General features: G+C 42.6%; 3 protein-coding genes across 3 annotated transcripts; 2 read left to right on the top strand and 1 right to left on the bottom strand.

The window, feature by feature from the left end:
• Nucleotides 1-1,070: 1,070 nt before the first annotated feature.
• LOC133011643 (nuclear factor 7, brain-like) lies at nucleotides 1,071-7,233 on the top strand. Its single transcript, XM_061079450.1, has 6 exons — nucleotides 1,071-1,595; nucleotides 2,274-2,369; nucleotides 4,174-4,407; nucleotides 4,570-4,592; nucleotides 5,354-5,469; nucleotides 6,289-7,233. The coding sequence occupies exons 1-6, from the start codon at nucleotides 1,071-1,073 to the stop codon at nucleotides 6,852-6,854; spliced, it is 1,560 nt and encodes a 519-aa protein (XP_060935433.1). The 3' UTR covers nucleotides 6,855-7,233.
• Nucleotides 7,234-18,584: 11,351 nt separating this feature from the next.
• On the top strand, nucleotides 18,585-23,333 carry cabp2b (calcium binding protein 2b). The gene is made up of 6 exons (XM_061079461.1): nucleotides 18,585-18,629; nucleotides 21,879-21,909; nucleotides 21,996-22,139; nucleotides 22,446-22,555; nucleotides 23,073-23,220; nucleotides 23,308-23,333. Exons 1-6 carry the CDS (start codon nucleotides 18,585-18,587, stop codon nucleotides 23,331-23,333), a joined length of 504 nt encoding a protein of 167 aa, XP_060935444.1.
• Nucleotides 23,334-24,917: 1,584 nt separating this feature from the next.
• Nucleotides 24,918-25,921, bottom strand: crybb1l1 (crystallin, beta B1, like 1). Its single transcript, XM_061079459.1, has 5 exons — nucleotides 25,832-25,921; nucleotides 25,619-25,737; nucleotides 25,410-25,542; nucleotides 25,182-25,324; nucleotides 24,918-25,089 (listed from the first exon to the last, which is right to left on the bottom strand). Exons 1-5 carry the CDS (start codon nucleotides 25,919-25,921, stop codon nucleotides 24,918-24,920), a joined length of 657 nt encoding a protein of 218 aa, XP_060935442.1.
• Nucleotides 25,922-27,075: the final 1,154 nt, after the last annotated feature.

The raw sequence follows: 27,075 nt of genomic DNA, 5'->3' as shown, positions 1-27,075 counted from the left end.
GTGATTTACCCACATTGATATGATATGTGCTTATCACGCTTAATCATGGACTGTAAACAGCTCTACTTTATCAGACAGATGATTCATCACCTGGTGACCTGACTGATTTTAAAGCTTGTAAAGAGAGCCGATTAAAAAGGGCAGATATGATCCGTGTCAACATTTGCGTTTGCGGATATGATAACTTTTATTTATCAGAAAAAACAATGCAGGAAGAAGTTAGAAATATGTTTATATTTTTCATATTTTCTCAACACAAGTTCTATAAAGTTGGCTGTGTTTTCGTTTTGTTTATACAATAGTTGAAATATCAGGCCCCAATTACATTTCTTTGACAGAAGGATTCGATATCGACGTCTTAGGAATTGTACCCATTTATTCTCACACAAATTTTGGTTGATATATATAATGTAGGAAATGTTTTACTGACTATTATTGTTATCAGCCGTGGCCCCAAACATATTCATTTCATTCTGTGCTTATTGGTGTTTATTAAGTCGTTTCATTAGAGAAGGTGATAGTTAATAATGCTGTAGGGCACTCTGTGTTTCTTCATTATGATGATATAACATATATCTTTTATATATTTATCTAGCACCTCTTCAATTTGGACAATACAAGTGGCATTACCCCAAACGTCCATACACAGTTGGCACAGCCGCCAGGAGCATTTGGTGGAACAGTGTCTTGTCCAAATTCAGGCTGGAGGAACCAGGAATTGAACCCACAACCATCTGGAGAGAACAACCTGCCATACCTTCTGAGCCTCAGCCGCTCAGAAGAACTGTGACCAAACACCATGTGACCTCCTGTTGAGTTGTGGTTTCTCTGTTTCCCACAGACTGGGTTTGGCTCCGGGCGCGCACCGTGCGTCCTGGCACGGAGCTGCAGACAGGTGGCTCCTCGTCCTCCGTCTCTTCCGTCTCTTCCGTCTCTGCTGTCAGCCTCAGACCACGCCCTCTCTCAGTGAGCACGGAAGAGGAGCCTCGGTCGAGTCTTTACTTGTCCTCCGGTGCCATCAGACCTTGTTGTTCTTTCCTCTCACCCCAGGACTATGCGCTCTGCACAGAATGGCGGAGCCCAACGCGCTTGACGAGCTGCAGTCGGAGCTGACCTGCCCGGTGTGTCTGGAGCTGTTCCGGGACCCGGTGATCCTGGACTGCGGACACCACTTCTGCCAGGTGTGCATCCTCCAGTGCTGGGAGGCAAAGGCGGACGAGCAGTCGAGCTGTCCCAAGTGCAGAGAGTCGTGCTCCCGCAAGCTGCGACCCAACTCGCTCCTGTGCAACGTGGTGGACAGTGTCCGCAGAGCCAGCGCCATGGAGCCGGGGTCCCACCCGGGGGTCCACGGCTGGGACCCGGAGGGCCCCCTGGAGGAGCCGGAGGAGCGGGAGCCCGGCTCCAGCATGAGCAGCGTGGCCTCCTCCACCGGGCACTGGCCTCGGCTGGGCATGGACATGTGCGAGGAGCATGAGGAGAAGCTGAAGCTGTACTGTGAGGACGACCAGCTCCCCATCTGCCTGGTATGCGGCATGTCCAGGGACCACAAGACCCACAATGTCATCCCCATTACCGAGGCCTTTGAGAACTACAAGGTAGGCCTCCGTCTCATGGACACGTTTCTCTCAGTTCCTCTTCTCACAGTGTAAATCCAAGGTGTCTCACACAGGAAATGTCACCTTCCGAGTCTGTGAACCATTATAACCTTTACACCACTTTCTCAGATGAAGTGATGGCTGCAGTTGTAATAAAACAGTGATTGATCATTCATGTAACTTTCCTGTCTTTCAAAATGTTGCTCAAGTTTGCCAAATCAGAAAATCTGTTTCCTCTTGACTTCATTTAAAAACCACCAGTGCTTTGGTGTTAGCGGATGTTACTTTCACTGAGCGTGATGTGTGACATGGAAGTTGTTTTTCAGAGCAGACTGCCTGTTTTCCAGTGCAGCCTTGAGGCATTTTTCTGTTTTTGAGGAATTCAGCGGGTCAGTGTGAACTCTGGAAACGTCCCCACACTGTGAGACCTGCAGCTGACCACCACCACACACTGTGTGAGGCCTCTCTGTCTCTTTGACATGTTTAACAGGGCGGTGAATTCCCAGTCAGCCGGGGTCAGAATCATATGAGTCCCATTAAAGATGATAAAGTTGTTGTTGTTGTTGTTCAGAGCGGCTCAGATCAAATTAACTCCTCGTTTAAGTATAATCTAGTTTACTGAGTTCACTTTAAACCCCGGTTTCACATGTGATTGTCTATTTCTTCTGCTCACAACAGGATAAACTGTCTGTGGCTCTGGAGAGTGTCCAGCTACAGACAGAGGAGGCCACGCTCTTCCAACAACAGACCAATGAAAAGATCCTCATCATAAAGGTACCAACAAGTGTGTGTGTATGTGTGTGTCTGTGTGTGTGTGTGTTATTCTCTAAGAAAGTAAAACAAATAGAAAGAAAGACTATAACTTGAACATAATCCACAAATACAATTAATACATACGTACGGTATATTCATGCATGTACATGTGCATGTGTGTGTGTGTGTGTTTGTGTGTTCTCATTTTTGTTACCTCTTTAAGTTTAGTTTGTGGTTCACTTTACAGCTGGTATCAGAGGCTGTGTGTATGTGTGTTATTACCTTATAAAGACAGAAAGAAAGAAAATATCTTCAGTACAATCTCAGCTATAAATACCTGTGTGTGTTTTTTTTTTTGTAGGTGTGTGTGTGGGTGTGTGTTGTGATAGAACCAGTATAGCTAGGCAACGGTCACCTACTTTTCTCCACCTCTACCAGTGAATGGGATGACTCTTAGTTCTGACCTCTGGTGACACAACAGGTTGTTACTCAGCGACTCGTTTGTCAGACGTGGAGATTCTCAGGTTTTGCAAATGCTTGAGGCCCTCTTCTGAAATGTAGCGTCTGGTTGTTAAACATTCTCACACGTCACGTCATGTTGACCTTTTTTCACATTTCACATTTTTGACAGGGGAGGTCACAGAAGAATACACATGCACACATACACTCAAAAGAGTAGATGTTACACACCCTCACAGAGAGAGATAACAGCAGACAGAAATTAGGCCTGGTAGCACTTCAGCCTTTTCTTAAAGTGTGTGTGTCTATGTGTGTTTGTGTGTGTGTGTGTGTGCCTGTTAAGCCGAGATATGAGCCCAAAGTGGAGTGTTTGAGCTGCAGCAAATAACTACACGTCTGTGCGTGTCCTCCGTCTCTCAGTGTGTATGTTTTCCTGTTTGACTGCTTGACCCAGTTAATTTGCCCACTCACACATTTTCACTTCTCTGCGTCTCTGCCGGTATACGACAGGATGTGGGTGAGCGAGGTTCAGAGGAAGTTTGTCAATTTGTCTTTTCCTGCAAATTTGTCACCCTGCATGAGTGTGTTTGTTAAACGATGGTGACATGTGCGAGTTCAGTTTGTTTGCCACATCCAGAGGAATGGCATTTGCTCTATATACGTACTTATTTAGTGGCATGATTCATTCGAGACAAACAGCCACTGTAAAATACTTAAAACTGTGACTCAGTCAGTGCAACATGCTGAACGATTTCACCCTTTGTGATTGGGAACACACCTTTAAATTATTTGTTATGTTTTCAATGGTAGAGGAAGAACAATGTCAAATTAAAAGTACCACATAAAGAACTATTCTTGAGTAAAATATGTAATTACTTGCTTTTAAATACATGTCAAGTGTAGTCTATTTCCTTATGTAGCAGTCTACTACAATATTAACTGTGCCTACTGTACTGTATATTTTTGTTTAATACAATTATAGCACAGCCTTTGTCATATTAATAAAGAACGCTGCTAACACACTGCATTGTAATTAAATGAGTGGAGTACAAGGTACAGATATTTACTGACAGGTGGAGTAAAAGTGAAAAGTACCCAAAAACAAAGTAAAATAAATAAATAAGAGTAATATAATAAAATAAATGAAGTACAGATGATGAAAACAATTGTAAAAAGGAAAGCAAATACATCTACTTTATTATTCTGAAAAGGTTGATTGACCGTTTACACAAATGGTCGTTAAAAAGGACACTTCACAGAAATAAGAAACAATGTAATTCATAGTTCATTTTTTACAGCAAACAAAAAAATACATTTCCTGAAAAGCACTTAGTGTTAGTTGACCGCTGTCCTCCCTGTGTGCCAGGAGCGAGCGTCAGATCTGGAGGACCTGGTCTCTGCAGAGTTTGGACGCCTCAGGGAGTTTCTCCTGGAGGAGGAGGAGCGCATAAAGGAGAAGCTGCAGAAGCAGAAAGAGGAGAAGCTCAGCCAGCTGGAGGAGGCGCTCACTCAGGCGACGGAGCAAATCAGCGAGCTGGAGAGCACGGCCGATCAGCTTCGCGTCAAGATGACGGAGGAGGAGAGTCCAGAGCAGCTCAAGGTAAGAGGAGGAGGAGAATGAATGGAGCATTGTCAAGAAACAGAGAGGGGAAAATACCAAAGACTAATATATAGTTACAGTGTCAGAGATCTTATCTGCATATTTCTGCAGAGACTGACGTGTTTGTTAATCCCAGGCCTGTTGTGATCTGCTCTTTTTTAGGGAATCAAAGATTTCATTGGAGGGTGAGTATCATCATAACAAGATCATTGAATCTCTGTGTTGTCTCTGGTTTCTTCTCTTCATGACAGTCACAGGGACATGGTTCCAAGTCTCATTGAAACCAGATGATTGTGGTTTAGGGATTTATCTTAACCTCCCATAAGTGAGAGCCCCATTACAAAGTGTTCCTACCCTTCTAGATATTTTTTCTGTTTGAAGCAAATTTATAAACTGGATGAATGAATGAAGACCACCCTCAATATGCTGTACATTTATAATTAAGGAGCAGTGTGTAGGATCTAGTGGCATCTAGAGGTAAGGTTGCAGACTGCGACCAACCTGTCCCCCCTACCCCTCCCTTTCCAAGCGTGTGGGAGACCCTGCAGAGACCCTGAAACATAAAAACACTAGAGGCCCTTTGGGCTACTACTGTAGGAACATGGGGATGCAACAACTTTTCCTAGTTTTTAGGTGATGAAAACACAAACTGATGCACAACTGATGAAATCATGATTAGGATTACTATAGTAAATTTCATCATTGAACCCCTCAAACTGTTCACATGGGTCCGTTTACACCGTCTATCATTATGTCTATTTGGGACTAAATTAAATTGTATTTATTTTACACTTGCTTGACAGCTGTGAAACGACTATAGACAAATACAAAACCCGATTTTCTCCTGTGTGTATTGGTTGTATGTGATGATTATAGATAGTAGTAGTAGTGTGTCTTTCCTTCTGGTTGTCATGGTTGCTGGCTTTTTCTTTTCACTCTCTCTCAGGGCTGAGAGTTTGTTTGAGCGCCCTCCAGAGGTGGGTGTTGATCTGCAGTCAGGAGAGTTTCTGGGTCCGCTGCAGTACAGGACCTGGAGGAAGATGAGCTCCATTTTTCGGCCAGGTAGATACACGCAAACGCACGCACACACACACACACACACACATACACACATACACACACACACACACACACACACACACACACACACATAGGTAGAAATAAAAAATGGAACAATCAAAGTTGATGCAGCAATTGTTCCTTTGTGTTGGTTGAGCTGCAAAAACACTGGATCATTCTGCACAACAGCAGCTTTTGTTTCACCTAAGAGTCGAGTGAACACACATGACTTTCCAACCACGCCTAGTTTGTTATGGAAGCTTTCTGACAAACATGCAGTCAGACGTAATTTTCTCAGACGTGAAAGCGACTCCAGCTCAACAGAAACAGCTGCACAGCTGCTTTAACAGGCTGTGTGTGTGTGTTTTGGATATTATTTGAATTTTTAACATTTTATTAATTAAAAATAACATTTGAAATGTTTTATGTTTCAAGGCAACTCGGGGGGGAAAAGAGTGAACTCTTTAATTTATATAATTTGCTTACATGTAGAAGGTAAATGTATCATCTTTCAATTAAAGAGCGTTTATTACCTAAGAACACTTCAGGTGTTGTTGATGCAGTAACACAAGACAGATGTAACGGATTAAATTAATCTCTGGAATTACATCACAGTTTTCTATGTTGACGCACTATTTCATGTATATTTGATCTGTATCCATGTACCTGAAGCTCTTATAAAGCTCGTCTTACTGGAATTGAGCAGGTTGGCTTTCAATATCTTGTTGAAGGTCACTGTCGGAAGAGTTGTTCTCAGGTCATCCTCCACAATCAAATCCCTGTAGCTTCATTTTCTCCATTTCTTCACTGTCGCCCTCTCAGCAGTCACAGCGGTGACCCTCAACCCGGACACAGCCTACCCCTGCTTGTGGGTTTCCGAGTGTTGCACCAAAGTCCAGGTGGGAAAAATCCAGCCCAACCTGCCCAACAACCCGGAGCGCTTCACCCGCTACAACATCGTCCTGGGCTCCGAAGCCTTCTCCTCCGGCAGACACTACTGGGAGGTGGAGGTGGGCCCCAAGACCGCCTGGGGCCTCGGCGTGGCCACCGCCTCGGTCAACAGGAAGGAGGAGATCAGCCTCTGCCCGGACGACGGTTTCTGGACCCTCGTGCTGAGGGACAACGGTGACGGCACCAGTGAGTACGAAGCGTGCACCGACTCAGAGGACTGCTTGTTGTACCCCTCCAAACCCCCCAGGAGGGTGGGGGTCTATCTGGACTACGGTCGAGGCGAAGTGGCGTTTTACGACGCGGGAGACATGAGCCACCTTTTCACCTTCTACGATGCCAAATTCAGCGAGCCGGTTTTCCCATATTTTAACCCCTGGCCAATTGTCAACGGATACAATTGGGAGCCGCTCACTATAGTGACGCCACACTGGGGATAGACACTCTTTTTTATCATAGGAGCCAACAGACTCAGAATAAAAATGCAAAAAGAGATTCAGCAGCAGATGAAGTCAGATGGACTTTCACACATCTGCCTTGTTCTAAAGAGTCAGCTGAACCAATGATGTTGTGATGATTAACATGCAGGTGATTGTGATGCTATGATTAAGATGGTACTAGTTTAAGATGAAACTAATGAGGACATGGCCGGAAATATTCAACAGTTTCTTAATGTCAACAAGTTCCCATGAAATGATGAAAAAACAACAATGAATTTATTCCATGTGGAAACAAAACCTGATGTATCTCATTCCCCTGTTCATTAGACCTATTTATATCCTCAGCCTACAGAGTGAGCCACACTGTTGCTCTGGATCTCACTAACACACACATACACACACACACACACACACACACACACACACACACACACACACACACACACACACACGGTTGTTTTATTTTGAGTAAATCCCCCTCACACTCTGCTGCTGCAATAAATACTCACTTAAGCACCAAATGTGTATTAATCCACAGATGAAAATAGTCCTAAATAAATGCTTTATATCCTCCTTTTTGGAAAAAACATTGCTAAAATTGCAGTGTCCAGCTGTTGGAAAGAATTAATACAACTATTTTATCTTTTTAATGGATCTATATATATTTGTGGCTGTGGTTTTTGCATTTAACATCTCATCTGACACGACAGAACTTGAACTTGAACTAAGGGAAACATTCACACATGTTAGGTTTTGGTCTTTTCAGGGAACTTGTTGACAATAAGAAACTATTTCTACTAATTATTTTTCCTTTTGTATTTTGTATCGGGCCTGAATTTGGAAAATAGGTGACATGTATTCATTGTAAGAATCTAATCAAAGACTTGACTGAGTTTTGGCAGAAAGCCTTTTCATTGTATATTAATGAATTTTGCTAAAATGTCTTACTGCATGTTTTTTCAAATAACATAACAACATCATATCGTATTGCTCTTTCTATATATCTTGTGTTATACTTGTTATTACTTGTACATCTAAAGCAATGATGTGTATCGCAGATTTATACAAATTCTGACTTCACAGCCTTTCCATTGACACCTCTGACCTCTCAGCCAGTCACACGTGTCCAACACTACACCTCTAATGTGTCATTTACATATGTCTCTGCTCTACGTCACATCCACGTTAAGATCAGAGTAAACATTGTGCAGGTATTTGACCTAAGAGTATAATAAAGTGATTAAATGTCCTGCTGAAGTTTTTGTTAGTACAGTTGATTCCACCAGAGGGCGCCACAGACTAACTGTAACTGCTTTCATGAACCATGCAGTGGATAAATTCAGCTGCCACAGAATACACAACTTTAATGAGAGGAGAATAATCTAAGTAATTAGACAGGATTATTTTTCAACCAAATTTCTAAATGTGCATGATTTTTTTCCATCATGATATTTGAATTATTCTGCTGAAACCAGTGAGCAAACTTGAATGGGTTCTTCCTTGACACATAACACATCGTGCCAACAAGTGTCATGGTAATCCGTTGTTTTTGTGTTATCTTGTTTACAAACAAATGGACAGGGTTGAAGACGACCTGCTTGTGCTTTGTACAACATACAACAAACCTTTTACCCTCAATTGGGTAAAGCTGTAGAGCACTGATACGTTTAACAAAAAATGAAGATAACATGATCAACTAAAACTTAGGTTAAAACTCAAACACACTATTCACACACATAGAAAAGACAGAGAGACCAGGAGTGGCTGAATCTCCTGCAGGACAAACAGGCCTATCCAGATCTAAGAGATGTTATTGGATAACCTCTGGTAAGTGATGTATCGCACCATAGTCATGAAGTAGGTGAGGCTGGTACGAGTGTGCAGGTACAGAATTTGTCTGACATGATACTTACAGCAAAAACACAAAAATCAAACAGCCTGCTGCGATCATTACTATTTAGATGCGAGGCAATTCCCCATATTTATATTTTTTACAACATAATACAACACAGGAGCAACTCACACGTCAGAACCACAGATTTAAAGAAAAACGTAGTTTCACACAAAACCTGAACATCTCAGGACATCGTGCTCTCAAGTTGTAATTACCTGCTACTTCTAATCAGCTTATTATCTGTGGCTCCACTCTGGGTGTTGAGTTTGGTGTTTACCCGTCATGGATACACTCACATCGGCTGCTGTTACTCCTTCACTGTGCAGTTAAGCTTCAGGTTAATGAGTGCCCCTTGTGCCACTCGAGCAGAATCAGTGAGTTCTATTACAAACAAAGAAGTAATGAGAATCGGTCTGACCTAAATAACTGTATCTGTTATCCGTGAAGCTTAATCTCTGAGTCATCTGCCCATAAATTAACCAGTTTAATTAAGGAACCGGTCCAGGCCTTCTCTCCTCTAACTGTCGTGATCGGTAATTAGATATTATTGCGGCTTGATCAACATGGAGGTAACTCAAGCCCTCCCTGCTGCTGAGCGGCTGCTCCTTCCGTCCATGATCGGTTTCAGGAAGTGTCAATGTGAAAGACAGGTCACAGGAGAAAGAGGCAGAAAAGTTTTTGTCACTTTTTAAAAAAAAATCTATTTTTTTCATCCTTCATCGCTCATTTCTCTTTTCATCCTCTTCATCCTCCATCTCTCCTCCCTCAGATGACTGAGCTGCTCCCAGAATAGTCCAAACTCTATTTTTAACCCTGCTTTGCTTTTTGGTTCTGGAAACGGATCTCTTTTCTGCCTCCGCTAAAGGATCCGTCTCTCCCCTCTGATCAATAGTCGATGAGGAGAGGGGGCTGAAGAGAGATGGAGAGGCAGTTGAAAGATGGCGTTGAAAAGAATGATGGAGACCTCATCGGGAGCTGGAGGGAGGTCAAGCTATACGTCATCCCCAACGGTGGAGAACAGTCTCCATCAGGGTTTCAGTTTGGAAGACGAATGTTTGATGTGAAATAACAGGAGAGAAAGTAGAAGCGGCCGAGTTCAGGGATATTTTAGGAAGGAGCAGAACAGAGGAAGAGGTGAAATGTCTCATCAGCTCAAAACAGCCACATCTTCCACTGGAGGTAGAGACAAATTGTGAAAAGTGAGTTTTTACATAAAAGCCACAAAGCTATAAGGGCTGTTTTAGAGACATAAAAACCACATTAACATGTTCACATGCTTGCTTGAACATTGGTGTCTAAAAATAGAGCTCAGTGGCGACACCTGTGTGCTCAGTCATGCTTCCTGGATAAGATTAGGCATGCAGGACAACACAGAGGTGATGTGTAGCTACACAAAATAGTCTTTCATCATCACACATGTCACTGCTGAGTCCCTCTCTCTCTGTCCCTCTCCCTCTCTTCCTGTCACTAAACAAATACCTGACCTGGCCACCTCTGACAAAAATCCAATTTGTGTTATAACAAAGGCTCCAGATATGACAGAGGATTAATAGTGAGAGCAATGAGGGGGGGAACGAGGCAACAGGGACGAAGGTGGAAAAGAAGAGACACGACAGAAAAACAGTTTGAGTCAAAAGTGCCTCGCGTAGAGGATGAAACATACACCGGCGCCAGAAAAGGTAGTTAAAACCTGAGATGAAGGGAAAGAGGTGGAAAGGGAGGGAAGAGAGGGGGCGAGGTCGACGTGTTATAGGTGGATAATGCAAGTGAGGTAAAGCTCAGGGGTATTGAGTGTCACGTAAAGGACCAGGCGATATGCAACCGGGGCCAGAGGTGCAGGAATTTAATCCCATAGCCAAGACATCGGCTGAAGATAAAAACCTTCCTCACCTGCGCCACAGCACAGAGACGTACAGTAGAGACAGATTCATCGGGCACCACTGAGGAAAACGGACCAGGACTGAGAGCAGCGAGCCACAGACAGGAGGACAGAGGCGCTGTTCATTTGAAGAAATATTATTATTATTTATTTTTCATTCATTCTTTTCAACTTTTTAAACCTGGAACAAAGGAGAGACTGCCACTGCACTGTGCATCCTTTAAATTCCTTTTTCAGAGAATTTGACAGATCCATGTTGGGAAATTTTAGTGCATTAAGCAAAAACAATAAAGGCAGCTTCTGCAGAAGAGTGAAGAGAGGAGCAGGGACGAGGGAAGAGAGTGTGTGAGGGAGAGGGAGGGGGAGGGAGAGCGAGGGAAAGAGAGAGAGTGAGTCTGCGCCCGTGACGCCAACATGTTCATGATCATTCGAGAGTCGTCCGCGGCAGGAGGCGGAGCTGGAGGGATGAGCGCCCCACAAGAGAGGAGCGCAAAACAGGTGTGTGTGTGTTTCTCTGGCAATATATATTATATTGCTGTACATTTGTGTGTGTGTGTGCAAAGTATTCATGTGTGTTATTTTCCCTGCCAAGCTGTCGTGTTTTTAAATATATTTTAGGTTTTGTGCATGTATATATGCAAATGAATGTGCACAAAAGATCTGCAGGAATTTAGTTTTGCATGAGTTAAGGTTGTGAGAAGAATGAAATTATTGGAAATCCTCCTCTATGATTAAGGAAGTCTATATTTAAGTCTTGATAGAAATAACTCTCTTAAACTGCATTTAGATATCAGACCCTCATCCATTAAAGTCTCCCGTGTTTTGTGCATTTGTATAGAGAAGGTCATTAAGATAAACAGTTAATGAGATTTTAAAGGATCACAGTGAATTCTCAAGTAGACACTGAAGGTTTTCATACCAAGACGTCTGAACCACTCAACACTTCATTTTGCATCTTTGTGCACATATGTACAAAAATGTTGTGTCCATTAGTTGTGACGTTATAAGATGAGATGACATAACATAAGATAAGATGTTGTAAGATAAGATATAATAAGGTAAGATAAGAAAATATGATATAAGTTAAAAGTAAAAAAACACATCAGTAAATAATTAAAATTGAAATATAAAATAGTGTTAAATGAGTTAAACGTGAGCGAGTTCATGGTGCAGCTCCAGAATTGATGTGTTGACTCGGAGCAGAGTTGAACAGGACTGATCTCCTGTACGAGACTGAACACACTCTACCCCTCCGACCCCCCCCCCAGGTGCAGGCCGCCATCAAGAAGAAGATGCAGAAGCAGAGGAAGCGGACCAACTCGCTGGGAGGAGGAGGCGGTGGAGGAGATCACGCTGCTCCTCCTCAGCCTGCCCGCCATCAGAGATCCAGCCGGGTCCTTCAGTTCGCCACGACGACAGCGGACGGAGAGTCGCTGGATGAGAGGCTGGAGGAGATGATGGAGGGTCGACAGAGGGGCGAGCAGGAGAGAGAGGAGGAGGCGGAGCCTGTCGACCTGCTGCCCATGGTGGACTCTGTGTTTGGACAGGTAGGAGCCACCTGCTGCATAGTGAGGGGCTCATGGGTTCATCTGTGGGTCTTTCTGGATAGTGCATGCAAGTGTCTGAGTGTCTGAGTGTCTGAGTGTGTGTGTGTGTCTGTGTGTGTCTGTGTGTGTGTCTGTGTGTCTGTGTGTGTGTGTGTCTGTGTGTGTGTCTGTGTGTGTGTCTGTGTGTCTGTGTTGTGTGTTCTGCATCAAGTTCTCCAGCTGATTGAATGTCTCGCCATGGCTGAAACCCTAGACCTCTTGTTCAGATTGAACGCCTGGCTGTGCAGCAGCTCCCCCCTGACGTATGTCACCTGACACGTCACATTGTCATAAAGCTAAACACACATTAATCATTCTGCCTTAACTCCACCTCCTCCTAATACCGGGATCTGCACCCCTTCAGGGATAAAGCTATAAGAACGGAGATAGCGTGTGTTTGAGCTGATTTTAAGCTCCTTTACTTTTGGAAACATTAAGTGTAATCCGTAACAGATACGGCCGTGGCCGGCCAGCACCCTATCTGTGCAGCCAGTGTTTCAGCTCGGTATCGAATCACATCCCATAACTCATATGTTAAGCAGGGACACACGACACGGCACTGTAAGGCCACACTGTTACAGCATCTGTCGACCTCGGGGTCAGACATGTGGTGTGACAAAGTGGTGTGTGTGTTTGTGTTTGTGTGTATGAAAATGAAATCAGAAGAGATTACACAGAAGTAAAAACCTCTCACAATCACACGCTCACTCGCACACACACACACACACATACACACACACACACACACACACACACACACACAGACAAACACACACACACACACACACACACACACAGATTCCCATCCACCTGATCACGTCAGCAAACTCTGGAGGGGGTGATGATGATGATGATGATGATGATGATGATGATGATGATGATGATGATGATGATGATGATGATGATGATGATGATGATGATGATGATGATGATGATGATGATGATGATGATGATGATGATGATGATGATGATGATGATGATGATGATGATGATGGTGATGATGATGATGATGATGATGATGATGATGATGATGATGATGATGATGATGATGATGATGATGATGATGATGATGATGATGATGATGATGATGATGATGATGATGATGATGATGATGATGATGATGATGATGATGATGATGATGAGTGCAGTTAGAAACAGGAAATCAATGTAAAGAGAAAATAAACGTGATGTCAGCTGTGATGTAAGTGATCCAAAATAAGAGTGAGTGAGTGGGAGAGAGGAGTCGAGGCAGAAGAGAAGATTAGTCTTGTTTCACTCGAGGGTCTTTCAGGGTCTGATGTGTTGTGTGAAGCTTGTGTGAAACACACGAGTCAGAGACTGTGAACATGTGGCACAAGCACAAACCCTCGGCCTCCACACCGTACGAGTGAAACTGAAACAGACGGGCTTAAAGACACAAATAAACATTATTTTGAATCACTTGATGTCATTGATTGATAATTAATTATATTTAGCAAAGATTTAAATAATATATATTAATAATATAAAAAATAGGCAAATCATATACAGGTTCCTAATAACATAAACTTCTGAAAGTGGCCAATATGAATCTTTCATCTTGAACCTCAGTTACATGAACTGGTGGTGATTCATTCAAAATGAGCCTCCAATCAAATCCCATTATATTTAGGAAATTAAGAAATACTAGTACTACTAAGGAAGTAAAAGGCTTAAATACTATTATTTCTAAATTTGTTCTTTCCTTCCTTCCTTCTCTCCCTACTGCATTTCACCCTCCATCTATCTGAGCTGTTCTAACCTTTCTCTGAATGACAGTTCTTGTTACTGGACACTCCTAATGTACATGTGACACCAGATCAGCACACACACACACACACACACACACACACACACACACACACACACACACACACACACACACACACACACACACACACACACACACACACACACACACACACACACACACACACACAAGCACAATCACTGTCATTCAATGCTGATACCTGGAGACAATCAAAACCGAAACCCAGTAACGTGAGCCTCAGTGTGTGTCTGTGAGTGTGTGTGTCTGTGTGCATAGACACACAGCAGGACCGAATCAAGCAGGCTTAATGGTATCAGTTGTGTCATGAGTTATTCATGTGTTGCTGGTGTCAGTTTTGTTGAAAACATGACGTTGCTGATGTGGAGCTCATCTGGTTGTTTTGTATGGAACTGATCATTCTTCACTATACATCTGGAACACAAACACAATCTAGTTCAGTTCTACTAAAAAGCTTCACCATAAAATCTACTTTAATTTAAAGTTTATAATGTTCCATTTTGTGGACCATTTCAGAAGGATCTTGTATGTATGTATTATATGTATTAATGAGGTTTTAATTAAAGTTGCTTTGGCAGTGGACTAGAAACAAGAACGGTAGAATACAAGAAACAAATCTCTATATAATCCAATACAACACTACTGCTAAATATAAACTTGATGCTAATGCAATTTTTTCATCTAAAAGTACATTGTTTTATATAAATATGACATTATTTTCCAGATTATTGAATTAATCTATCCGGTGGAGCAGTAAACTGACAAAGTAGAGAGTGGGTGTCAAAAAACAGGATATGGTAGTAATCTGGGAGTAATATAATCTTAATATTTTGCTTGAGGATTAGATGATTTAAAAGAGATTGAGCTCATACTTGTCTGCAGGCTACAGCGAGATCACTCACAATTAAGAGTTTCTCATCTCAAACAGCCGGTTTCTACTTAAGAACTTTTCCCGGTAACATTTCATTTACAGTGGTTTCTCTTAAGCTGCACGCCAGGCACTGGAGGTTCAATCTGTGCAGAAGTTCTGCTAAATATAGAGGTTGAATCAGTCCGAGGTCCTCACTGCAGCAGCTGTCGCACAAACCCCAGTTATAAGACCTGTCCTAAAGTGGCCTCTGGTGGTGACTGCTGCACATTACAAGAGACTGACTAGGCTGAAAGAAAAGATACTTTGAATCTTTGTTCTTTGACATTGGGAATCCTCCTTTTACTTTTCTGATGCAACCTTTTCTCAGGTCTTAGTCGTCGTAATTTTAATTGACATCGTTTATCACCGTTCTTTTAGTTCTGTTGCATCTCTTAAAGTATGTGGACGTTTTAAGGTCAAGTTAAGGGTTATTAAAGGCTCTTTGAAATCAATATAACTCATTGTAATGTCCTCTGAAGAATGGAAGTGTGTGTGTGTGTGTGTGTAAAGAAAGAGTGAGAGCCCAGGTCATGTATCAACTTAAAAACTGACACGTCACTTCGGTGTCTTCAACTTGTTTCTGCTGCCCCTTGAGGCCAAACAAGTAAGTCCCTGCAGGTTTGTGCTGCAACTGTGATTGTGTTAATGTTACCCAGCGAGTTTAAAACAAACCAATTGCATTACTTCACAAAGTAGTCTGAAGTGAGGAACAATATTTTTTATATAGAATATGAATATAGAATACGAAAAGTCATGTTTCATACATCTCAGCAGTTGGCACTTGAAGTCAAACATTTATTCACAAAACATTTCAACAATATCACTTCACACATGATTAATTGATGCTGACACGGTAAACCAATCATCCATCATCTACACCACTTGTCCTTTGAGGGTCATGTGGGAGCTGCAGCCAATCACAGATGACACTGGGGCTAGATGCAGGGGAACACCCGGGACAAGTCGCCAGTGTATCACAGAGCCAAACCAACATTTACACTCACGTCCTCACCTACGATCAATTTAGAGTCTCCGATGAACCCAAACTGTAATCTCCAAGTCTATGGTCTGTGGGAAGAAGCCAGAGTCCCCAGGAGAACCCATACAAACACAGGGAGAACATGCAAACTCCACACAGCAAGGACCAGGATGAACCCGGATTCAAACCAACCATCCTCTCCTTGAGGGAACAGTGTTAACCACTGCACCACCGTGCCACTTTTAAGGGAAAATTTCCTCCCAGAAATGATTATTTCTTTTGTCAGTGTATCTCTACTGTACATCATATTATAGACCTTCATATCCAACAGTACTTACACAAGTGTGTGTGCCAGTTGGACATTGGATACACACAAGCTGTACTCTCCATATGGGTGTACTCTAGGAAGCAAAATAACAAATCTGCTTTTGGAGGGATTTGTTGACAGATGCTTTGTACAAGCTCAGCCGATCACTTATCACTGCACTCCTAACCCCGACGTGTGATTTAAACGGTCTCCCTTTTTTTAGTTTATATTCATCTATCCGGCGAGGACTTAGACCACCTCGGACTCCTGCTGAGCCTTACCCCAGACGACTCTGACACCAGGGACAGAAACTCTGTCTGACCGTCTTGCGTAACGTCTCTTTCTGTGATGAGTCCGTTCTTTTCATTAATTTAAGGTTTTAAAGAATATAAACTGTTAAAGCATTTTGTGGAAAACAAACGCAAACACTGTTTATCTGCGAAACTAAGGAATCTGGATACAAAGACTTCAATCTACTTTGACCACCACGCACTTAACACTAAACTTAGGACGAAATGTCTAAATTAGTATAAAAAAAATCGTTTTGGCCCCCCTGAGTTGTTGTGAAACATACACAATTGTAATGACAATTCTCTGGACACCAATGAATTACACAAGTTCTTACTGATAAGAGGCAGAGATGTGCATCTTTATCACAATGGATATTTTATTGACAACTTAACATAATATGGTCTGGAACTGAAAGGGAGAATCAAATAGGCAAAATTATTATTTGCTGCAAACAGAATCACATTTTAATTTTACTATGTTTCTCTAAAATCATCGCAACAAATCTCTTAAAACTATAAAAAAACAAAACAAGGAAAGAATGGAAGATGTGAGCTGAGGCCACATGTGGAGAGGCAGCCTAACCAGAGGAGTGCCCAGATGTGCCACCAGTTACCCACCACTGGTGCCTCACAGCAGCAGAGGTGCACCCAACGCTCTTCTCCCAGTTCTCCCACTCACATTAATACGTGGGGACCTCACCCGGAGAGCGTATAGTCGCCCACCTCGGGAAATATAGAAATAAGGAATATAACCATCTACACATCTGCATAAAAACACATTCAACATGGGGTCCACCGCTACTCACCACCTCCAGTATTGGCATGTGTCTCCCACAGCCAGGACAACAGGGCCACTGCAAGCTGGAGGCAGTGAATTTGGTGTGCAAGCCACAAGAAAGGAGCCAGGCCGGGTAGAGAGTCACTTCCTCCACATACCTGTATAACCAGCAACCAGCAGAGAGACAGACCGAGGCTTTTAGGTGCCTTATATAGCCTGGCTGATTAGAGGAGGCTGGGGCTGCGCTCAGCACTGACGCACACTATGTTCTCCCACAGTGAGGATTCTTCCCCACCACAAATAGATATGAGCAATAAAACATTACTTGTGATGCAGGTAGTTGGTGGCACTAAGTTGAATATGGAGCAACATTTTGCAGATTTCTATCTGTGTCCCACTGTTTGGGTCTCCTGTTGTGAAAGGAGGTGACTTTTCTGGCGGCAAACACAGTTACACAATTGCCGGCCACAGCACACTCTCTCCTTCTTCTCTTCCACCAACTCATTATATCCCTTTCCTGCTTTTCTTTTTTTATCACCCTATCTTACTCTTTAATCTAAAATGGCAGGGATTAATCCCTGTGTGTTGATGTCCTCTTAACTCTCACTCCCTAAAACTCTTTGCACTGTAGATGAAGTCATTTGAATCCTGCTGCAACATGTGAGTGATAGAGAGGAGGAGAGAGAGAGAGAGAGATAGAGAGAGAGAGAGAGAGAGAGAGAGAGAGAGAGAGAGAGAGAGAGAGAGAGAGAGAGCGAGAGCGAGAGCGAGAGCGAGAGAGAGAGCGAGAGAGAGAGAGAGAGAGAGAGAGAGAATGAGAGGGGGGGCTTTAGAGGGAGGAGAGAGATGGTGGGGATTATAAGGGTTGGTCAGTGTGAGGGGAGAAGAGACAGTGATGCTGCAGCAGTGAAGAGACGCAGACTGACCTGGTCTCAGTGGAGCTTCTTCAGGTGGTTCCGTTTCGTTCTGCTTTGGTTTCTCCTGATGTTGGATCATCTGTAGCGATGAGTGGAGTCCCTCAGGATCTGTGGTGTGTGGATTAGAGTTGGTTTTCCTCTCTGTGGCGGCAGATGTGACGAGCAGCATCATGGGAACTCCCAGAAATGTAGAATAAAAACTTCTCAGCTTGAACGGGAGCTGGACCTCTGAAACCAAAAGAGCCAAAGCGGATGAGAAAAGGAGGAGGAAGAAATAAAAAGTGACAAATAAGAAGAGGACAAAGTGTGTGATAGAGAGAGAGAGAGAGAGAGAGAGAGAGAGAGAGGAAGGACCAGGGTGAGATTTTAAGTGACGGTTGGTGATGGGCAACTGCACCAAACCATCCATGAAAGATAAAATGAAGAAGGTAAGAACTCTTCTTCTTCTCATCGGTGTAAGAGTGACTGGAGATTCATGCTTCTATTGCAGTCGTCTCACTGTAGACGTAGATGGATGATCATTTACATTGAGGGAAATAATCTTGATTTTTGATTTGATTATTTTTATTTGTTAAGTCATCATCACACATTGTAGAACAGTGTGAATGAAGTCTAAACAGTATTCACAGTATGTAGTGGCTGAAGCAAATGCTATTATATGTCTATGGATAAATCATTTGTATTTAAAGAAATAATTTGAGCATTTTATTGGTTTATAGATTTTTTTTATCAATCAGTCATCGTCATGGATTTTAAAATAAGTACACACGATATAGACTCAATGTCTATAGACAAACAGTCTTTACTCTACTGATACGCTCATGCAGAAAGTAAATGCTTGTATATGCCTGCTCATATTCGTATTAAATCAAGATACTGTCAAGAAATATACTCTATAGATTATCTAAAATATAATAATTTACTGTGCTTGACTAAAAGACAACTTTGAGCAAAAAAGTTCATTCTTACCCTTTGAAACTGTTAATTTCGAAAAATTACCCAATCTCACTGGTCACCTTGCTTTTATCTAATACTTGTTTTATAAGATAAGATAAGATATTATTATTATTATTAAAATGATCATTATTGATCTTATATTTTTGTGTGCAAACGTATGTGCTAGAATAGTTTGTTTTGAACTTTCTTGTCTACATCGTCTCCTTCGTAGTTGCACTAAAGTTCACCCGCTCAGAGTCAGAAGTCTGTAATGAAGGACGCCCTGTGTGTCTCACTGTGATAGCTTGATGACACTTAGCAGAATGAACTCAGTGATGTCGCTGTTGTGAGACCACAGCAGGACGGACAAAGAAGGAGAACGCTGAGATCAAGATGCTTTTTTGCAGCGAGGATAATATCTGATGTGAGTGGATTGCCTTGAAATAATAAGCAGCTTATGTAACGCAGGCTTACGGCCAAACTCTATCTAACGTGTGCACGGCGGGAAAACAGAGGGTCTAAACCTTGTTCCTTAAAAGATAGGATTGTGTTTCTTTCTATGTGAGAATACAACAGTCACAGAGGCGGCGTGTGTCTCACAGTGAGAGTGGTTAACACCCTGGTCTGTCTCTGAAGGGGGTAATGGAGGGGTCCCAGCAGGACAGAGTGGGGGCAGTGGGCCAGAAGGGGCCGGAGCAGGAGAGAGAGGAGGAGGTGGATCAGGACGAGGAGAATAAGCCCTTCAAGGATCCTTTCGGTGCTCTGGTGAAGAACTGCAACATGCTGCACAACATTGTGGGCCCGGCCTGCATCTTCCTCAAACAGGGCTTTTCTCAGATGCTCGTATGTAAAAGAAAAAACACAAAGTGTGCACACTGTGAAACTCACACAACCCCAATGCGACTTTTCTTTTCCCCAGTCATTTCGATTCATTTTCCTCCCCACATCGTGGTTGAGCCTCCCCAAACTGTGTCATCCCTCCCTCAGGGTCAGAAGACTAAACCTCTTGTCACCCGCCACACATGCCCAAAGAGGTCGATCAATCAGTTCCATGGAAAACTATTGACTGGCTTTGTGGAGTCGTGCTCTTAAAATGTGTTGCACAAGGTGATGTGGAGGACGGGGCTGCACTTACAACCCATTAGATGGGCCCTCAGGGGACAGAAAGGGCCCTAAAGCCTCTTGGTTCACTGCTTGACAATCAGTGTGTTGTAGTTGCACTTTGTAATATGTAAAAAGCATAGACTGATTATAAAGAGGTATACAGAGTTGGCTACAGGTTCGGTTCCGCCACGCCCCTTTGCAGCGTGCCTTAAACGCAGGATGGAAGCATCCGTATCCGGAAGATTTGGGCTTTATTTTTGTACCAGAGGAAGTGGTGATGCATCATCCGTCTTATAGACTGATAGATAATGAGGACTAGATACTTTTACCACGAAGGACGACAGAGATAAAACATGAATTGTGCTCACAGTCTTATTTCTAATTACATTTACATACATTACATAATTATTATACAGTACACATATAATGGTCACTGGGAAAAATAAGCATTTTTAATTTCCCCCCCTCCTGGTGAAGGTGTATTCAGTTATAATATCACTTTACTAAAACAATAATATAGTTCTGTAGTTTCCATTTTCTAAACATCCAAGATAATAACATTACATAATCAATGCAATGCCCTAAGCATGATGGGATTTGTTTGACCAGTGTCATAGATCACACCTCTTTTCAATGTTCATATGAAATTTATATAAAGCACATTATAGGATGTCCTCTTAGAATTCACTTTGACCTCGAGGTGTTTTTAGTCTGTCATTTGAAAAAAAGCTTATTTTCATCAGAGCAGCCACAGTAAATGAAAGGATCTCAGAGGATTTGTCCCACATATGTTCTATATTCTGTAAAGCTTTTATCTCAATTTTGTACTGAATCACAACTTCCATTGTGTGAGTGTGTGTGGGCAGGCTTGCGTGCAGAGCTCGAGTGCCGTGTGCATCTGTGGAGATACAGTAAATGTGTGTCTGCACAGCGGACATGTGTCCCAGGGTTTCTTTAACTAAACCACCTAGATCTCCTAATCTCTAAATGTTGGTTGCCTGGCAACCACCCTCAAATAATCTGGTTCCCACTGGTGATTTATACTACGTGAATTTCCATATATATCATATCGTGTTTTACAATCTAATCCACGTAGATTTAGATTTAAACAGTTTTTCATTACTGGTTAGTCTGATGCAGCTTAGTGGACTGGACACCTTTAATATAATACTCAAATAAATCAAAATCTCGTCTCCTCATCATGTCAAATGATAATGAATTGTAAAAGCCTGACTGGAATAATAATAAACAATCACTTCTCAAATGTTCTCAACTCATGATCCAGACTCTGATCCAGACTCTGGTCTGAAAACATCTTTTTAATAGTATTTCTCAATCATTATTCATATTTCTTAAATAATGAAAATAAATGATAATTAAATAATATAATAATATTTTGTTCATATTTCCTGGTGTTGTTTTGATCACTTGATTCTTGTGTTTGTGTTTCATTTCTTCCCGGTTCAATGTGCTCTTGTGTCGTGGTGAATGTGTGTTTAGATGGTTGTGTTGCTCAGTGGTGCTGCAGTGATGAGTGTAATCCCACAGTGTTTACTTTTCTGTGCAGAATCAAATATTTCCAGTTTGTGAGTCTTTTACGATGAGAGGTTAACATGTGGATGTTCTCCCTCTGACAGGACCGAGAGCTGAGACCAGAGGAGATCGATGGTGAGATCTTTTATCTACAGCACATCACACTGTGGCTCAATGGGACAGATCCTCTCTGAACATATCTCTGTGTGTTTTCTATCCAGAGCTGCGTGAGGCGTTTGCGGAGTATGACAAGAAAAAAAAGGGCTACATCAGTCATCAAGACCTGGGCGAGTGCATGAGGGCCATGGGATACATGCCCACAGAGATGGAGCTCATCGAGCTGAGCCAGATCTGTGAGTGGAAGAGCAGCCTGAAACCTCAACACAACAATAACAACAACATATCACAACAAAATAGAAGAGAAAAAAGCAGGAACAGAACAAGAACGGCACAGAATTCGAGAAGAAGACAGCAGATCAGAAACAGAACGATAAGAAACAGACGATAAGAGCTGAAGACCATTAAACTCATGGAACTTATTAAAAACGACATGCATGATTTGTATTACAGAATTCACTCACTTGGATTTACTGCTAAAGCACTTCAGTTCAGTTTTCAAAATGTTCTTAGTTTTGACTTTGTGTGTGTTTGTGTGCGTGTGTGTCCTGTAGGTGGGTGTAAAGTGGACTTTGAAGACTTTGTGGAGCTGATGGGACCTAAGATGCTGGCAGAGACCGCCGACATGATTGGAGTCAAGGAATTGCGAGATGCATTCAGAGAAGTGAGGATTTACATTCTGTTAAATACAACTGGCTATCGGTGCATCGAGGCCTTTGGAGCAACTCCTCTGGTTTTTCTTCTATGACCAAACAAATGTAATGAATCTGACTCGTTTGAGAACGTCGAGGAAGCAAGATTGCATGCAAAGCTGTCAAGTTTCACGCTATAGGCAAATCTACATAACCTTTTTCAGCTTTAACATAGGTCATGCCAGGAGAAACAACTGAAAGCACTGAAAGCAAACTGATGCATTCCCCTGGTGTATTTAGTTTGATAGTATAAGCACACTATGGCACGCAGTACAGCACATACACGATTGCACACACCCATCAGAACCTTAGGAACGTCTGATCTCTAAAAATTTGGAAAAATGGTCCTTTTCTCACAACGTACAAAAAAGTGAATCTGCTCTAAAGGTGAATGGGTTCTTCCTTGGACCCAAGCCCTCCACCGCGATTCACACAAATAGTTCAGTACTTTTTTGTGTAATCCTGACTCCTGCTTCTCTTTGTTTCCAGTTCGACTCTAACGGTGACGGCCAGATCAGTTTACTGGAGCTGCGTGAGGCCATGAAGAAGCTGATGGGAGAACAGGTGACCAACCGAGAGATCAACGAGATCCTCCAAGACGTCGACCTCAACGGAGACGGTCTGGTGGACTTTGAGGGTAAGAGGGAAATCTCTTTGCTTGTATGAGACCTCATTAAAGACCAGCCTTCGTCCTCATCATCCTCCCTGTTTCTTGTGTTTTCAGAGTTTGTGCGAATGATGTCCCGCTGACCGGCTCAGCTGCTCACACGTCCGACAGAGAGACAAACATTATGCAACAGCTGGAGGAGGCGTGCACATTCTTCATCTGCTCTTAAGAGTATTGCATCTAAAACTATATTTTTATATGGAATAAAGTAAAAAAAACTAAATGTAAAACTAAAAATCTCCATGTCTGAAGTGCAACACAAACGTGAAGCATTATAGCAGCTGTGACACATATCAGGAGCTTCATAGACAACGTTTATGACTTTGTGCTTTTAGATGTATTTTCTACTCATCTGTTTATGCCCTTTAAGTGTTCAAATCTTGTCTGTAAAAGTGTAAAGAGTTTTTCTAATTAAAGAAAAGTACGAACATTAAATGACTGTGAAGATTATTTCAACCGGGGGAACTTTTGAAAGATACAATCACATGATGAGGCTCCATGTATACAGAGTTTATAACAGCAAACATGGAGTCACAAGGCAACAGAGGAGCTTTGTGGCCTATGAAGCGAAAGCATTGACACTGCAAAGAGAGTAAACAAAGAGAAAAGAGAATAGTATAGAAGAGAATATAATAGTTCAACTGTCAATGAGAGAGCAGAACAAAGAAAAAGAGCTGTTACTTCTGAAAAACAAGTTTAAAATCAAACACATACACAACCCATAAGTTTGTAATGAATAATTACTTTAAAATAAAATAGTGATTATCTCTCTGTTATTGCAGAGAATGGATATCACACTTAAAAATTATGTGAATATATATTTGTTGTTTGGGCCCTGAACTCACACTCTTATATTCAGGCAGATTCCCAGTTTGAGGTAACAAACAGTAAAATCAACCACAGTCTCAAATAGGCTGCAGTCACAGATTTTCACTTTAACTTGAATTAAATGTTACTTATAATATCTTAAGCATAATTTTATGAAAAGGTTGAAGTCGAGCATTAAATGATATTTGTTGTTTGATTATCCTCCAAAATGCTGAGTGTCAGAATAGTAGTGACTGATTAAAGATTACACACACTTTCATTTACCTGTTTTGTTCATCAACATTTGCAAACAGGTGATTTCATCATGAATAAAAACCAAGGACAAATTGTTTGAAATCAAGATTTTCCTTTTTATTGAAAACTTGGCCAGGATTCTGTACAGCAGAGAGGGTGTGCAATGCAGAAGGGCAAGAAGAGGAGGGGGGGTGGGGGGGCTCAAGGGACTCAGAGTCCCATGGTGCATCGTACCCTGAGCTGAGAATCGTGTGGGTGTAAAACAGCCAGAGGCGTTGGGTTTCCCTCTTTGGTGTCTCAGAGGACAGTGGAGGGGAATGGGGTGAGGGACTAAAAAAAGGGAGAAAAGGGGGGAAAGTAGAGCTCAGCCCATAGGGGAGAAAGAGAAAAGTAGAGACAGAGAGGAAAGGAGGATGGTTACATGCTCCAGCTGGTCCTTCCACTGAGGTGTTGTCTCTGATATGGGGCAGATCTAGATCCTCACCCTTCCCCTCACTGCGTCAGATCGTACCGAGGTGAAGGCCTCAGACATCTCTCCCCCTTTCCCTCTTCCTCCGCCCCTCTCCCTCACCTCCGCTCTTTCTCTTTCTCTCCTTCCCTGAGCCTCACTTGTTGGCCATGGTGTAGCAGCCCTGTTGGTGCCACTGCATGTCGCGGATACGCCTCACGGACTGGAACTGGGGATGGCGGGCGCCATACTCGTTGAAGTGCCTGAAGTCTCCCTTCTCCAGCAGGTACTGGCTGCCACGGTATCCAGGGAACTGGTATCCCACCCAGCTGCAGGAGAAGAGGAAAACATTTAAGGATGTATTTGATGTCATTGGGCCCTAGCAAACCGCCGTATTTATTCACCAGCACCAGAGACTCACGTTCCACAGCTGACAATGATGCTGCCAACTCTGTCGGTGAAGCCATAGGAGAACAGGCTGGGAACGTCATCGTCCATGATCTCCATCTTGCGGCCCTTGAACTCTCCGACCTCGTGCAGGCAGATCTTGTGCTTCTCGGGGTCCTGGAAGAGTAAAAACACTGAGGTGAGAGAAGCGCTTGAAGCAAAAGAGAAATTAAAAACACGAAGGAGTGACTTTTAGCTTTACCATTCTGACGGGCCTGAAGGACAGCAGGTAGTCGTTCTTCATGCTGTTGCTCCAGGAGTCCCAGCGGGGGTACTCTCCCTTCTCCAGGATGTACATCTCACCACAGAAGTTCATCTGCTCGAAGCCCACGAAGCTGCAGATAGAACGACACGTTACGAGGATTCCGTGCAGAGCTACAGTCACAGAAACTTCCTCTTTGAGATACTTACGGTCCACACTCAACGCGCAGGGAGCGAACGCGGTCCATGCCCAGCTCACACACGTTCATGCACTCGTTGCTGATCTCGATCATGCGACCCTGGAAGTTCTCCTGGTCGAACACGTACATCTGGAGGAGGAGACAGAGGTGCACAGATGAGTCACTGGGAAAAACTGAATGTTGCTTCATGACTGTGTCTGAGCCTTTTGTGAGAGGCGCTCACCTTGTAGGACATCATTCCCATCTCAGACTTCTTGCTCTGAGCAGCCTTCCCATCGGTCTGGGAAGAAGTCTTGGATTTATCTCCGGACATGTTTACTGGTCGGAAAGAGAAACAGGAATGATAAGATACAGAACAATAATGTGACAGATGGAAATAGAAGGTAATGATACAGGATGGATGTAAAACTGTGATAGATAATTAATCATCTGTATTTCCAGTCCAACTCTCCTGCTGTGTATCCCTACACACCTGCAGGTTTACAGTGGATGTGAGTGTTCCTTACCGGTCTGTTTGTTCGATGCCTGCAACGAGACTCACTCAGAGTGTGTGCGGTTCAGAGGGCGTCCCTCCCTTTTATACGCTGGCGCCCACAGGAGAGGGATTATGGGCAGAGAAACAAACCTGCTGAGGTCAGAGGGGGGAGACAAAAGAATCCCCACATCATCAGAGAGGGACGGACAGAGAGGGTGGGCCGGGGAGGACGGTCCTGTGACTAACAGTCCAAGTGGAACTCTGACAAGTTTTCCAAAATGTTATATTTCGGTTTATTTTCCCGTAATTTCACAGTGACATGATTGTTGCTTTAGGAATGTGGCTTCAAATGTTGTGTTTCAGATAAAGTGGCGACAGTTAATGTCATTTAAAAGGAATGTTTCTTGCGACAACGTGTTTCCAGTCACGTACAGAGTAACTTCAGGAGTATTCAATATGCAACCGGACTTGTTTATGTTTCTTAGAGACGTTTCAACTCTCGACCAAGAGGCTTCTTCAGTTCTAACTCTGAGTTTACAGGTTTAACCTCTGTGGGTCTTATTTGTTGAGTTGTTATATGATAGATGTCACAGAGAATCACTCATGTCTGGTACACAAACCTGAATAAAGAGTTTCACTACTTTTGTTTCTGTGATTCTCACCTGCACTGAAAACAGAAACTAATGTTGGGCCAGCTCTAAAGAATTAACTTCAATTTGTATCACAGACATTTATTGAGTTTGCTCAACATGTTATATTACACAATAACTTTAAAATGAAAAAGAAAACTTTATTCAAATGTGTTACATATTTGTGTATTTTTGTATACACAATACAATTGTATTTTTTCAGTGTGGTAGGCTCTCGTGTGGACACACATGAGATGACAGGGCTGCATTGTTATAACAATAACTAGATAGATAGATAGATAGATAGATAGATAGATAGATAGATAGATAGATAGATAGATAGATAGATAGATAGATAGATAG

The sequence above is a fragment of the Limanda limanda genome, chromosome 10 (genome assembly GCF_963576545.1).
Source record: "Limanda limanda chromosome 10, fLimLim1.1, whole genome shotgun sequence".
Taxonomy (NCBI): Eukaryota; Metazoa; Chordata; class Actinopteri; order Pleuronectiformes; family Pleuronectidae; genus Limanda; species Limanda limanda.
This window is presented reverse-complemented; position numbering and strand designations above follow the sequence as displayed.

Excerpts from the sequence above, each read along its gene's own strand:
- cabp2b (XM_061079461.1), top strand. The coding sequence starts at position 18,585 with ATGGGCAACTGCACCAAACCATCCATGAAAGATAAAATGAAGAAG. Across the intron at positions 22,140-22,445 it reads CCAGATCTGTGAGTGGAAGA|GTGGGTGTAAAGTGGACTTT; the intron begins GCAGCCTGAAAC and ends TGTGTCCTGTAG. Across the intron at positions 23,221-23,307 it reads CGGTCTGGTGGACTTTGAGG|AGTTTGTGCGAATGATGTCC; the intron begins GTAAGAGGGAAA and ends TTGTGTTTTCAG.
- crybb1l1 (XM_061079459.1), bottom strand. The coding sequence starts at position 25,921 with ATGTCCGGAGATAAATCCAAGACTTCTTCCCAGACCGATGGGAAGGCT. Across the intron at positions 25,738-25,831 it reads TGGGAATGATGTCCTACAAG|ATGTACGTGTTCGACCAGGA; the intron begins GTGAGCGCCTCT and ends CTCCTCCTCCAG. Across the intron at positions 25,543-25,618 it reads CTGCGCGTTGAGTGTGGACC|CTTCGTGGGCTTCGAGCAGA; the intron begins GTAAGTATCTCA and ends TTCTATCTGCAG.
- LOC133011643 (XM_061079450.1), top strand. The coding sequence starts at position 1,071 with ATGGCGGAGCCCAACGCGCTTGACGAGCTGCAGTCGGAGCTGACCTGC. Across the intron at positions 1,596-2,273 it reads AGGCCTTTGAGAACTACAAG|GATAAACTGTCTGTGGCTCT; the intron begins GTAGGCCTCCGT and ends TGCTCACAACAG. Across the intron at positions 5,470-6,288 it reads GAGCTCCATTTTTCGGCCAG|CAGTCACAGCGGTGACCCTC; the intron begins GTAGATACACGC and ends TCGCCCTCTCAG.